Here is a 14,693-nt window from a genome sequence, read left to right as displayed (position 1 = left end):
CGAGTTAAATGAACCATAGATCGTTGATCTGCCACTGACACTGAAGATGCAATTCTGGATTTCTGGATTAAATTAGTTATATGGACGCATTTAACCACCAACAGTGACTATATAAAAGAGCAGTGGAGGGCAGCAATACGCCGCAAGTCAAATCTATATAGTTTCGAGAGTAGACTTTCGGAAATAAATTATAATAATAATAAGAGGATCTGCCTGCCATCGGCACTTGTGCTTGAACTTAAACCCTATGCTATGGCTTTAATGAACACTCATGCACCCCAAAACAGCTATTTAAAGTGAGTGCTTTGCAGTAACAGGACAAAATAAGGGCATATAACTCTAAATCGGATGTTTGCCCTCAGGTGTTTATTCAGAAAGCAGGCCAGGCATTTTGTGACGTATTCGACTTGGAAATCCCTGACAATGCAAAAAAGGTAACTCAATTTAATTCAACTAAGTGACAATAACTTTTATTCTAGTAAGATGCATTGTTGTCTCTTGTTATGTTATATTCGTATGTCATGTTCATAATAATTCACAGTGTGGGTTAAGTATTAATTCACTCTGGATTAATATTTAACGCTACCTTGCAACTACGTTATAGGCCTGACAGGGCAGAGAATAGCAGCCTGCGTTAGTCGCAAATGTGTGTTGCAATAGGTTTAACATTGTTGGGCTTGTATGCTATTCTAGGATGTCCAGTACATCCAACCCAGTGGCTGCCGTGTGTCAAATGACGTCCACGCCTGACAAGGAGGCCAACTTCTCAGTCGGCAAGAGGCTTGTGGAGGCAGCCAGAGAGGGCGGTGCGTCCATGGTGTTCCTACCAGAGGCCTTCGACTACATCGGATCCAGCCGAGACGAGACTCTGGCCCTGGCCGAGAGCTTGACCGGCGACACCATCTCGCGATACACTCAACTAGCCAGGTTGGTTTTATTTTTCTATTCTACTATTTATTTTTCTAGACTATTATCTCCTGTAATAACTAGATAGCTCAATAAAATCAATATCTCTCATGATTGTTCTTGGACCTTATGCTTTTCCTATTTGTGGCTGTATTCGCAAATATGCGATAAAGCCAATCTGTTTCCATATCTATTCTGTATTCTGAATACAACTTATTATTCGTTTTTCGCCACTTCACTGCTCCTGTCATTCAAGGGACGTGTGAACAACATACTGTACATCTTTTCTCAGAGTATGTGTTTCTTTGACTACAGACCAGCGTTCTGTTTTTCACAGCAAGCTGAATGTATGGCTGTCCCTCGGCGGCTTTCACGAACGAGGCCACGATTGGGAGAACGACCGACGGATCTACAACAGTCACGTCATCATCAACGACCAAGGTCTCTCTCTCTCTCTCTCTCTCTCTCTCTCTCTCTCTCTCTCTCTCTCTGTCCTTCTCTCTCTTTCTGTCTGGCTGTGTCTCTCTATCTCGCTCCCTCCCCCCTCGCTCCTTTCCTTTTTAGTTTTACATACTACACTTTTCCCAAAGATCCTTTCAGCACTAATCATCATAATGAGGATCCCCCTTCCCTCTATGCAGGCTCCTTGGCGGCCGTGTACAGGAAGTCCCATCTGTTTGACGTGGAGCTACCCGGGAGGGGCGTGTCCCTCAAGGAGAGTGCCTTCACTATACCCGGACCCGCCCTTGCGCCTCCTGTACAGACTCCCATTGGCAAGGTCCTCTTCCATAATAGGGCTCATACATCCAGAAGTCACATTGTAATGGCCGCCACCATGTTGGGGGCATAGTATAGACATACACAAACGTACACATACGCACACACAAACACATGCACACACACGCAGTAATAAAAACTAAGCAAAAATCTGCGACAATTGGTTATGAAGGGAAATTTGTATGATTTGTATTAAGCACATCTGACGCTTATAACTAGGACATGTGGTGTAGCAGGAGTATAGTTTATTCATGAGCAGATGGATTTCCATTTATTAAAACGGCACCAACTATAGTTATCCAACTTGCTAACCCGTAAACGCAGCTTTCTGAAACAGGTCTGTGGCGTTTAGCTCGATGCCATGAGTCCTCAGCGAGTGCTATCTCAGATCTCTGATTGGTGGTCGTTCTCTGCCATCTCCCAGGTGGGATTGGGTATCTGCTATGATCTGCGGTTCCCAGAGTTATCATTGGCTCTGCAGAGACAAGGGGCGGACATCCTGACCTACCCGTCCGCCTTCACCGTGGCAACGGGCGCCGCCCACTGGGAGGTAGGATCACATTCAACAAGATCATGTGATATGTTTTTGTTTCCCTCTTTTGTTTTCATCTGCCAGTTTCATGACCCATTTATGTCAATGGAAGGGACATGAATATCTTCAAAAAACTTTCTTGGTGAAATCCTTGTCTGCCAAATATTGAATGGCCTAATAAAGTGTGTAATTAATGCAATGATGGGAATAACCAACGGAAAATTCCTGAAAGATACTCCTCCCAACAATCATATCATACAATGTAAATATTTATATCATTTAAATGCTCTTAATTATGTTTTATGTGTTTGATGTACAACAATGTGACAGAGGAGCGTGCTAAGCTAAAGCCTGCTAACAAACCAACCCCAAACTCCCACAGGTGCTGCTGCGCGCGCGGGCCGTCGAGACGCAGTGCTATGTGCTAGCGGCGGCGCAGGTGGGCCGGCACCACAGCACACGCGCGTCGTGGGGCCACGCGCTGGCCGTGGACCCCTGGGGTGCGGTGGTGGGGGACTGTGGGGGGGCAGAGAAGGAGGGGAGCGGCAACGGGGGAATGGTCCTGGTGGAGGTGGACCTGGAGAAGGTGAGGGAGACCAGGAGGAACATGCCGGTCCAAGAGCACCGCAGAGACGCTGGCTTCTACCGTGGGCTGGAGGCCGCCGTGGCCAACACCTGAACTGTCGTTTTGTTTTTTTATAGTGCATTCATTCAATCATTCAATTGTATTTCATTGTATTTATGTCAAATTAAATCAACTCTTGATTCACTTTGTCTGTTTGTTTTTAAAGTTTAATGTTTCGCAATGGCAATCCTTGTATATCAAGACATGTTTAAACAAATAAATCATTATGTTTTAACAAACTGAATGTATAATGATAACTTCACTAATATATTTTTTAATTGCTTAATTTGAGAAATAAAACAGTAAATTCCAGACGCTGCAGAGTTGTTTATTACAACATGGTTAAATATAAATCGATAATAAACCATCGATGCATCCATTGAAAGTAGCCTACATACTTTGGTCAAAGATTCCGATGTTGAGTTGTAAGGATGGTAATTATCCGAAATTAACCTAAAAAATCAACCACTAATACATGAAGTACGTTGTCGTTTACTGGTCAAACACAAATCAAACAATAATGGATATTCTGGAATTTTTGCCCAAAACGAAAGATATTCTTTGCAATGCCTTGTGCTCCACAAATTTTGCATAACATTGTTAGGTATATTTTATACACTTAAAAATAAACTTGGATTGCTTCTATACTATCTATGAACATTTATCAGATTATGGTTTTAGGTTATTTTCAAATGGGTATTCAACTTTTGATGAATTCGGTTGTATGGATACAACCGAATTACATGGTTGTATCCATACATCCATCAAGTTTATTGTAATATTGTTGTATAAACGTTTTCTTTTGAATGTGGTTGTAGGTAGAAGCATTATAGTCGTATGCATTGAACCGTTCGAGGTCTATGATACAGCCATGGTGGGGTAGGGCGGGGGGGAGCAGGAGGAGAGACGGGCGCGACATCAAGAGACCGGAAGTGAACGTCATTGACACAGGAATGGTTCAGGAAAAAAAACATCAGGATGGTGGAGAATGTCAAACACGTTTCTGTAGCTTAAATCGTCGTTTTGAACTCCGCGGACGAACGATGAACTTCTATGTCCACGCTGGAATCGAGGCATCTGCAAGGTACGGGTTTGTGTGGTTGTGTGTGCTTGCTGCGGGTGGAGTTTGAGTGCGATGTGTTGTACATCTCAGGCCATTCTCGTTCCCTGTCAGATTTTGTGAACTCACCGGTTGATAACAGATAATCTTCTTTGAGCAAAAGAGAGTTATATTGACTTTATTTTCGATAGTTTGGGACATGGTGAATGCATTTAAACTAGTTTGGTGTTCCTTTCATTTTTGCTGGATGTGTGTGGGGAAATCGGACGCCGAATTGTCGCTGCGATCAAACCCAAACAGGCCTTGAATCCAAGTCAGTTCCAAGTGTCGTACGGTTCCTTAAAGTCATGCACATGTGCAAATAACAATCGATCGTAATCATTTGGTATTGTATAGTTTCTTCCTCTGTGAAACCTTTCACTTGTGTGCTTTGCGACAGAGTCGTTTGGTCGACTACAGCGTCATTACACAGCTACAAGTTACTTCAGTATGGTCCTAATGGAGTGTACTGATATAGCTAATTATATAATGTGGTTAAATTCCCCCAGAAGGCTTATTTGCTGTTATGGCCTAACAAGAAAACAAATGTGTTGCCTTCTTAACCTGGTATTGTATAGTGTCTTCCTCTGTGAAACCTTTCACTTGTGTGCTTTGTGACAGAGTCGTTTGGTCGAATATAGCGTCATTACACAGCTACAAGTTACTTCAGTATGGTCCTAATGGAGTGTAATGATATAGCTAATTATATAATGTGGTTAAATTCCCCCAGAAGGCTTATTTGCTGTTATGGCCTAACAAGAAAACAAATGTGTTACCTTCTTAACCAAATGCCAACCTACTTGGCTAAAGCAGTCATTCAAAGTTTCTTTATATATTCTGGTTTGTTACACACGTCACCCATGAGGGTCTATTTTAGGTCTGAAACATTTCTTTACTTGTTTCTGCTCCATGTTTAATTTTATGAAATATAGGGCCCTATACCCATATTCTAATAGTGATATTACCCTATGCCTCGTCATTATCAATACCAAGACTATTCCTTTTTAACTGTACATTTGTAATGGGTTTGTAGCCTGATTCATGCCTTAACCAGTTCACGCCTAATTGTGTGTTCCTCATTAACCTAATGATAGGTCTGGTCTTTTTATTTACCGAGGCACACATCGGCCATGGAACATTTCCCCTGGTAAATAAGAGTAGCAGACCCATAATAAGTGTTATGAGCGAGCGACACCTGTGTAAGGTTTTTCCTATGATGACACCTGTTTGAAAGCGTCTATGGGGTCTATAAAGGGTCCATTGGGTCTATATCTATCCACCCACAATTAGATTGCATGAATGAATGTTTGATTTGAGTGAATATTAGTTGACGTGGTAGTTCCAGGAATGTTGCCTCACAAGTCTTTCCTTCTTTGTCATTGGCTACCTGGTAATGCCACCAAACATGTTGGATATTAATTCAACATCCTAGCCAGGAAATACTAGGATGACAGGTGTGGGGCTCCGACAAAGCCATCATGTCTACGAGTGTGGCGAGCATTGCGTGGTGAGCCCGTTATTTCTACGTAGCCTGGAGGATGTTGGGATAGTAAAGCACATAGCTGCTCATTAGTATTTGTTTTCAAGTTGGCTATGGCTAACTAGTTGCAAAGAGTCCCCGCTCTTTCTTCTCCGGAGCCTGTTGCTGGAGGGGGGGGGGAGACAGGCTCCTCTCCCTTAGCCTGTTGCAGGGAGGTGGGGGGTGTGGGGGGGGGGGGTTGGGGAACGCTGAGTCACAACCCGGTAGCGGTCGCCTCGGTTACACCTTCACAGGGATGAGGGAGAGAGATATTGGCTCGTTGCATAATGCTCCGAGATTAGTTTCTCTGATATTTCAGTGCTTCCCCACAGGATTCTGGGGGAACTACAGCCTGTTTAGGATTCTTCTCCTCCAGGTTTGGCGGTTATTGCATTTAGTCCAGGCTGTGAAACAGAAATGCAGAAAAGGTTGTATGACGTCGTCCATGAAACTTATCGGGGTAAAGCAAACAAGGCTGTTGACTGGTGAACAGCGTAGACAAAGATCATACAAGGGAGGGAAGTGTGGATGACCTTCCCTTCTGGAATTCTGCCAAAATCAACATCGACGTCTGGCAGAAATCCCCAAAAGTTCACCTATGTTTGTTCAGTGGGGGGGGGGGGGGGGGTGGGGTGTGTGGAGCGAGGGTTTATGCGAACAGGGTGCTTCGGATCATGTGAGGTAACCGCATAGCTGTTATCTCCACGGGTCATAAGGCAGAAAGCTCTTACAGGCATGGACTCGTGGAATTGGATTTCCGGGCAGAGTTGATTTGATTCAGCTCCACGGGGAAGCCCTGGATCCTGTGGTGAGAGAGTAGGGTTGTTGTCTCGCTTTGGTCTTCTCACCGCTCTTTAGTCCATGGGTGTTTGTTTATTGGTTCGGAAAGGGATCTCTGCTGGAGTTCTTTGGAATTTTTTGTTTTTTTGTTACTAGTATGTTTTCATGATTTCCTATTTGAATGATTTGGAGTCACTGTGTTAGGGCTAGGGGTTACATTGAACTTCTTATTGATGTGTTGTTACAAATAAGTTAGCAAGAGACCGTTTTGAGAATACTCTAGTTTATGTTTCTTCAAATGTAGTAAATGCCCTTCTTGAAGTGCTACAGGGTATATGTTTTGAAGCAGCTTTTTATTTGTGCTTTGGTTTTTTCCTCAAATGATGGATGGTTTATAAATCTTTGTTGGTCGTCAAATTGTCCGCAACTACCGGTACTAGGGATGCAAACAATTAATCGATTATTGATTAATTGTCGATAAGAGATTACTCGATTAAAATAAATTACTTGCAATTAATCGCGTTTTTAACCCGTAATTCCCCACCCGTCCACGTGAGGGCGCGCTTGACGCCAGACGTACTTGACGCACACGCGGGAACACAAGCGGGAACACAAGCGAAGCAGCACAAGACAAACGAAAAGCGGGACACTGACACGATGAAGATGGCAAAACGGAGTGCAGTATGGAGCCACTTTAAGTTGGTTAATGACGACAAAGACGCCAAATGCACAATATGTGGAAGTATTTTAAAGTACAACAACTAAACGACATCGTTGAATTACCACCTAAATGTGTCACATTCAAATGTGTCGCTGCTCCTTTACTTAGAAAGGAGTCAGCTGAGGTGGTTCGGGCATCTGGTAAGGATGCCCACTGGGCGCCTCCCTTGGGAGGTGTTTCAGGCACGTCCAGTGGGGAGGAGACCTCGGGGAAGACCCAGGACTAGGTGGAGAGATTATATCTCAACACTGGCCTGGGAACGCCTCGGGATCCCCCCGTCAGAGCTGGTCAATGTGGCCCGGGAAAGGGAAGTCTGGGGCCCCCTGCTTGAGCTGCTCCCCCCGCGACCCGACCCCGGATAAGCGGATTACGATGAGATGAGATGAGATGTGTCACATTCAGAAGGAAATTCAGCTTCTCAGAAGAATTGCCGCTTATCAATTAATCGATCATCGATCGATAAGATGAAACAACTATCGATTAATGAATTACTCGATAATTTGCATCCCTAACCGGTACAGATCTACTGATGTTTTCCATTCAATTCAAATTCCAAGTATTGATCCAGATTGACCGTGATAGCTTATCAGATTGCTGCCTTCAAGCTTAATTTACATCTGGAGGCCGGAAAAAGTGTTTAGTGGAATATTTGACCACAGGGTGGGAGTGTTTGACATTAAAGTAATACTCGGCTCCGCCGCAGGTTGGACTGCTGTTAAAATGTTTCCAGCGTAATCGCCTCTTGTCAGCGGTAGGGTTATGTGGACCGGTGACAATGTGTTGAATAATCCTAAATCCTTGTTCTATAAATACACTTCATGTGTGTGCACATTGAGTTGCAAAGCTTACAGCTGTAAACATCTTTGAACGACCCCAGCCAAATTTGATATAGTTTAGTAAAAAGGAGCTAGTAATATAAAAGTTCATCCACAGGAATATCCTACAGTAAAGACTGTTTTGATTGACTCATTATTCAGAGGATGTGGCTGCACTGCACACACCGACTACTCCCGTGGGCACAGGATTGTAACACCGTAGTCTATAGGTCATGATCGATGCCGCGGACGCACCTTGTTCAGCTGAAAACAGCTGTCAATCATCCCCCCCCCCCCCCCCAAACCCAATGCCCCCTTCACCAACATACAGGGAGAAGATCTGACGCCAATCTTCTTCAAAGACATCATCGTCACCTTCGTCATCATCATCATCACTCGTCAACTCCAAGTTCACGTTAAAATGGCGTCACCTTGGTCATTATCATCATCATCATCATCATCACTCGTCAACCAAAGTTCACGTTGAAACGGCCGAATTGATCTGACCTCCTCCTGAGTGGTTCCTTTCCTTCCTCTTCCTCAATCTTCTTTGCTATACCCCTCTTCATCCCCAGTTGTAGGATATAATAATTCAAATGCTGTGAGTTTTCATTATAAATGCACGTGTGTGTGTGTGTGTGTGGACTTAATTGAATGCTTGCATGGGAATGATGCGGGGGGTCCTTGTTTCTCTTTCCAACTGCATCTGGGATGCATGGAACTTATTTAACCTCCTTTCCTTCAGTGCTGGGTGCAAAATGTGTAGTGTAATGTTGAAAAAGCAATACAAGGAGCTTCACTTTCGATTTTGTGAGACCATTTGAAGCTGCGATCAGAATTCTTTGCAGGTGTTTTGATTGAGTCTCAAGGTTCTCATGTAAGAGATGCATGCTCACCATGAAACTCAATCAAAACAAAGCGGGGAGAGCAAAAATTCTGATGGCAGCTTTATTATATAATCCTTACCGTCTCTTTAGTGTTATCCATATGCTATATACAATAGATTGGCACCATATCACCCAGTCCTAATATTGTCAACTCTGTCTAAACCTGTAACATGCTCGACAGACACTGTCTCGTCCTCCTTTCCTTACTGCTCCTGGATGTTCTCTCCTGGTTAATCTACTCTTCTCTCCCTTTCTTTCTGCATTTATTTGGACATTCTGGTCATAACTTAATCTTTTTCTTTTCTCCTTCCTTCATTTATCTCTTTTCTCTCATAATTTCTTACATCCCTTTCATAAATATTCCCTCCTTAAATCCTTTCTTTTGGTCTACCATCCTTTCCGTATTTGTTCCTTCCCTCCTTCCTTTTCCCATTCCCTCCTTCCTTTTCTCAACTCTTCCTTACCTTCCTATACTAATCCCTTCCTTCCATTCTGCTTCTAATCCCTCCCCATCATCCTCCTTTCCTACAACTCCTTCCTTTCCTATACCATCCCTGCACTAATCCCTCCCATCTTCTTCTCCTGCCGTCCCTTCCTGCCTTCCCGCTCATTACCTCCTCTCTCCGACTCACCCCCCCCCCCCCCCCCCGGCCCTGCCCCCCCAGAGGACGGGCGGTGCGTCGCTAGATGGAGTCAGAGCAGCTGTACAGCCGCGGCTACTGCAGGACGGGCTACAGCAGCTACAACAGCATCACCAGCGCCAGCAGCGACGAGGAGCTGCTGGACAGCGCCGGGGCCACCATGGACTTCCACACCACCGAGGACGACAACCTGTTGGACGGGGACGCCGCCTCCTCCCCAGGTAGCGGGCAGTGGTGGGGACGGGGACGGGGAGAAGACCCACCTCAACCTCGTCTCTCCACCAACCCTACACCACCCACCCTCAGAGAAAAGCGACTGGAAGTGGTTGGGACCTGCCCCCCCCCCAGGGTCCGGTCGTGGCGTGTCCGTGTTGTGCCATAGCTTGCCGTCGGTCCCTAGCGACGGTGTGCAAAGAGAAGATGGTGTGGCTTGTGAGGCTCGCTGGCTCAGCCCACTCTCTTAGAACCCACTGTCCTGCCCCCCTTCGCTCTCCCGTCCAACAAGGCCCCCAAAAACGTGTGTGTGTGTGTGTGTGTGTGTGTGTGTGTGTGTGTGTGTGTGTGTGTGTGTGTGTGTGTGTGTGTGTGTGTGTGTGTGTGTGTGTGTGTGTGTGTGTGTGTGTGTGTGTGTGTGCGTGTGCACGTGCGCCACTTTCCCAGAATCCTCCTTGTCTACATCTTGTGGTCCATCCAACAGAACACATGCAGTGTGTGTGTGTCTCTTATCTCTGCCCAGAGATGTTTAAAGAAGAGTATATTTACTCTGTGTGTGGTCAACTTTAATCACGTAGGTGGAGGTGCAAGTAAAGGCCCCAGCTAGATCCGGACTCTTTTGTTTAGAAAACCGAAAAGGAAATACCGTGATCCACAGCTACCTGTGCATCCTTCATATCCATGTGCTGTGAATATATTTGTAATAGCATGCATGCAACGCAAGGCATTGGGTTGAATTCTGCCTTCATTCCACCTCCCCGGATAGTATAACTCAGACGGTGTATCAAATGCATTCTGTAGTCGAGATGTCTCCAGTCACCAGACTCAAACCAGTCCAGTTGCATCCTGGATAATTAAGTTCTAGGTAATTGCATTTCAGAGTTTAGTTTAGTCAACATGGGTTATTCTTTCTCATTAACTAGAGTGCAGATTTATTTGGTGGTGGGGCTGTGGTTTGCTTCTCAGACGGGGACAAAGAGTGCTTTAACGTGACAATCGATCCTTTGTCCACGTTCGCTGCTCTAGGAGAGACATTGATTTCCACTGTATTCAGTTGACGAAAAAAACAGCAATGTATGTTGATTTTTTATGGATTTTCAGTGGTGACCAAGGCCTGTATTAGCTTACATATTTTAGCTTGTAGAAAAGTGGAACCCAAATTTCGTCCAAACGGGACTGCATGTGTTGAACGGTTTCACTGTGCTGCTTTGCTAGATATGTGCTGTTTGACGCAGATGAAAAAGCTGATTGTGACATGATCTCGAGTGGGCCTCGTTATGGAAGCTTTCTGAGGGGCTCGGCTTCAATGAGTCAGTCATGTGACCATGTCATGTGACCAGGCATTCAGCTATTTTTGTTCCTGGTATCATTTAATCAGGAGTCATGGGGAGTCCATCAGCTTTAAATTTATATTTCAGACAGCTTACCTCAATTGTGTAAAAGCAAATGGTATCTATGGTATAAAGTGCCCAGTCATTAATTATTAACCGTTCTGGCTGACCACGTGTGTGTCCAGAGGGGGGGCGGGGGGCTTCCTTTGTGTTGTGTGCCAGGGATTGGGTTTCATATCTTTCCCTCCAATCGAGATGCTCATTGATTAGTTAGCATTGTTTAAGCCTGAAATCTGACCTATGGACAGTCATCCAAGTGGAAGGCATTAACAACTTATTAACTAATGCAGGTTTACCCTCACAAACCCTGGTTTCCTTTCCATCCATAATTGTTGGCAAATTCTGAACAAATTTTAACAGCACATAAGAGGAGAGATCTTATACAAAGGTAGGAATCACAGAAAAATCCTTGTCTTCATATACCGCCCACTAGTGTACTCATCACCAGAAAGAAATGATCTCATCCTTGAATTCGCCACGATTCTCCATTTCTTTTGTTTGTTTTTTCGTGCGGCACAAGCAGTAATAATTGCAGTCAAAAACTGTGTGATCCAGGTGATTCAAGGCTGTAGTCTTTGACTCTTTACTTTAATCATAGTCTAGATGTGCGGAAGATATGAATAACAAACACTTTTCTGAACACTCCCACACTATTTTGAATTCTTATTTTAGGCTAAACACACACACACACACACACACACACACACACACACACACACACACACACACACACACACACACACACACACACACAGTACTCTTGACAGACCGGTTTGGCTGCCCAGACACAAACCAGTCAGTCTTGAGCTGGTCCCCGTCAGTCCCCAGATGCTAGCTGAACATGAGCTACTGCGGACGCCACTACAGTGTCTGTCTCTCTCTGCGTGTGACCTGCCCTAATTCTATACATCATCGGGGTACAAGGTAGACGGACCCCACTTGTACATCTGTTTGGCAATGCCGTGGATCGGTTTATTGGGGGGTGTGGGTTTAGCTAGCTAGCCTTGATGTCGATTGATCTTCATTCAAGGATTTCGTTGGACTGGGCCGTCGTTTCTGAAGCCACTTCCGGTGTGGTCTTGGGGTTATGTACTGTGTATTCATGGTCGTGGCACTACGCCCCCCTTTGGCAAAAAGATAGAAAAAAACCATCATAAGTCATATCCAAGTAACTGGATCTCTACAGTAAGGTGCATATAAAGGAGCAGTTGTCGATGGATCATTGATTATAACGGGGGAATCCCATTGGTTGAGAAGTCGGACTTAGATCAGGGTATGTGAGCTGCGTTCAACAAGAAAGCAGAACATGGACTTCCACAGAGCAGTTGTCATGCACCAAGTAGATTACAAAACAACAGTTCTTTCCACAAAGTCGGCAGGATAAATACATGCCATTTTGTGGCTGTTCTTAATCCAAAGCGTCATGTAATACCCTGAGTGCATACATTCTCTTTTCCTTTGGTTGTTTGGAATCTCTATTTTGGCTGTTCAAATATTGAATCTGTGCTTTTAAATATCAAGGACCTGATTGATAGATGGAAAGGAAGGACGTTTTCTAAAACCTTGAAAATGGGGGGGGATAAAGTGGGGAGCGCAAAGAATATAAAGCATAATATTAAAAAAAGTCATTGTGGCCACTCAAAATATCAAATTGTATTTGTTTTCAAATGCACATGGCCATCCTTAAAGTAGAAGAATGCACGTTAAAAAAGGTATTTCTTAGCACTTCTAGTTCTTCGACACTAGAGTGTAGAATCATCCGGGTGTAGGTTTTGCATGAGCTTGACACACACACTTAAGGCCTTCCAGGAAGATAATTTGCATACATACACACCTTAATTTCCCTCCAGGGATGAATGAAGGTTTATCTTGTTTTATACAAAGGACGTTCTCCCTTTGACCCTAGGCAACACAACTATTTCCTTCCATATTTACTCACATATTCTCTATTGCAACCCTGTTTATTTGTTCAGAGATGTCAATTACATGATTCCCGTAGAAATAACTCCCAGAATTTACCTCATTGTACAGGGCTAAGTCAACCAGAAGAGCTGGAGCAAGATTATTATTATTTTGCATTTTATTTAATCTTTCAAAACATTCAGACACGAGCATCCAATATTTTTCCTTGGCATTGCTCTAGTTAGTATTCTTTTATGAAATGACCCTGTATTCTATTCGTATTTCAGAAAAATATCTGTTTTGTTTATTTGGTTTTAGCCTTTGAGCGACCGTAAAGTGAGGGCCTGGTTGAATGACATCACCGGCCAATAGCAGTCAGCTGAGGCGGTGGAGAGATATCCATGGAGGGAGGGAGAGGTAGCGAGGGAGGGAGGGAGAGCGAGCGAGCGAGCAAGTGCGTGTTCTCGTACACTCACGCGCTCGATCCACTTGTCTTGCGCGGTTCCGTAAACATGGACATTCATGCAGGGCAGCTGGCCGCTCGCGGAGAAGCCCTAGCCTAGCGAATTTAGCTCGCCTTCGTCAGTCTGTCAACATGGAGGACGAGGAGGACGTGTCGGCCGACCCCTACTTGCCCTACGACGGGGGAGGCGACACCATTCCTCTGCAGACGATTCCCAAAAGAGGTACGCCGCGGTCACGTCTCTCCCGCCTCCGGTTGTTTTCCCCCGTAGACGTTGGCACGCCTCTCCGACACCGCCACGACACCATACCCAGTCCGTATGGCAGATATGGAAATGTTAAAAAATGCTAAATGCGAATGTTGAATCGTGTGGGTATATTTGCCGTGTTCACGGATCACGGCTGACATTACTGTGCCGCTCAAGCATGAGGATTTATCTGGGCCTAAACCACCTGCTCTGTGAATATGTGTGTCGGCAACGCGCGTCGACACGGTGCGGTTGTAGCTCTGAGGATTTGATTCATGAGATGGGGAAAGCGTTTACTCGTTTTGTGTGTCCATCGTGGTCATGGTGTAATCGCCGTTTCATAAGATTAAGGTGCTGCGTGTATGCGTGTGCACGACGCGCGTGCTCGCGGGGGGGTTTGAGCAGTGAAGCAAGCACCCGTAGTCCCGAGACACTCCGCTGTTCTGCGTCTCACAAGCAACCAGGGTTACAGTGACCTGTTGTGTGTTAAGCTTTTGAATATGTAGAAGTTTGATCCGTCAACGACGGAACGGATGTAAGAAAAGCAGGGCATAGGCTACGGGAAGTCGTCGTAAACCACCAGGGTTGTGTTCAGTTCAAGGTTCAGCTGCAGAGACCTGTTTTGAATTAAGACTGAATATGTGAAGTGTGAAATACATCTAAGGCCCTCACAGAATGACGGGATACATTTGATCTTGATTAAATATTATTGATCATTTTGTGCCCCTTTTATGATCCTAAAGTGATCCTATTTTTTTATTTGATTTAAATGGAGATAACTAATTGATAAATAGGATAAGGTATGGTTTTCTCTCTGATCACTTACCAGGCTGACTGTATTCTTAATTAAGAAATAATATTGGAAAGGAAAAGATTCAAATCTACTCTTGGCCCTAATCAACTGCCAGGCCCCTAAGCTCTTGGCTCTTTATGACAGCAGTTTGATGCCTAATTGTCTCAAGACATACAGCTTAATTTCTAGTTCTGTTTCCCATAACCCCCCCCCCCCCCCCCCCCCCCCCCCCCATATCCTGTCCAGTTTATTGGGTTATTAAGACAACCAAAGTGTAATTTGCTTTATCGGAATGATAACCGATTCTATCGACCTGCAGCTAACGAGTAGCTCCTGCCTTCCACTACCAAAGCTCATGACGAAAGGAAAGTCCAATCCTTCC

The 14,693-nt window shown here is 44.7% G+C and overlaps 3 protein-coding genes across 11 annotated transcripts in view; all 3 read left to right on the top strand.

Annotated features, from left to right (window-relative positions):
- The window catches only part of LOC132475485 (uncharacterized), a 207,291-nt gene that overhangs the window by 22,991 nt on the left and 169,607 nt on the right, over window positions 1-14,693 (top strand). The gene's annotated exons all lie outside the window — the stretch shown is intronic.
- Window positions 4-2,984, top strand: nit1 (nitrilase 1). The gene is made up of 6 exons (XM_060077020.1): window positions 4-434; window positions 694-927; window positions 1,244-1,347; window positions 1,548-1,684; window positions 2,108-2,233; window positions 2,598-2,984. Exons 1-6 carry the CDS (start codon window positions 349-351, stop codon window positions 2,892-2,894), a joined length of 984 nt encoding a protein of 327 aa, XP_059933003.1. The 5' UTR covers window positions 4-348; the 3' UTR covers window positions 2,895-2,984.
- The window catches only part of clcn3 (chloride channel 3), a 33,042-nt gene continuing 22,111 nt past the window's right edge, over window positions 3,763-14,693 (top strand). For 3 of the 8 annotated variants that reach the window (XM_060035693.1, XM_060035689.1, XM_060035692.1), the window contains exons 1-2: window positions 3,779-3,924; window positions 9,327-9,523. In XM_060035693.1, the coding sequence (XP_059891676.1) occupies window positions 9,349-9,523 (175 nt within the window). In that variant the 5' untranslated portion in view covers window positions 3,779-3,924; window positions 9,327-9,348. Of the gene's footprint in view, window positions 3,925-6,242; window positions 6,267-9,326; window positions 9,524-11,054; window positions 11,831-13,223; window positions 13,495-14,693 lie in introns of those variants that run through there. The other 5 variants (XM_060035691.1, XM_060035695.1, XM_060035694.1 and 2 more) reach the window with 5 other exon arrangements.

The sequence above is a fragment of the Gadus macrocephalus genome, chromosome 17 (genome assembly GCF_031168955.1).
Source record: "Gadus macrocephalus chromosome 17, ASM3116895v1".
Taxonomy (NCBI): Eukaryota; Metazoa; Chordata; class Actinopteri; order Gadiformes; family Gadidae; genus Gadus; species Gadus macrocephalus.
The sequence above is the reverse complement of the archived record's forward strand: the minus strand, read 5'-3'. Positions and strand labels throughout refer to the sequence as shown.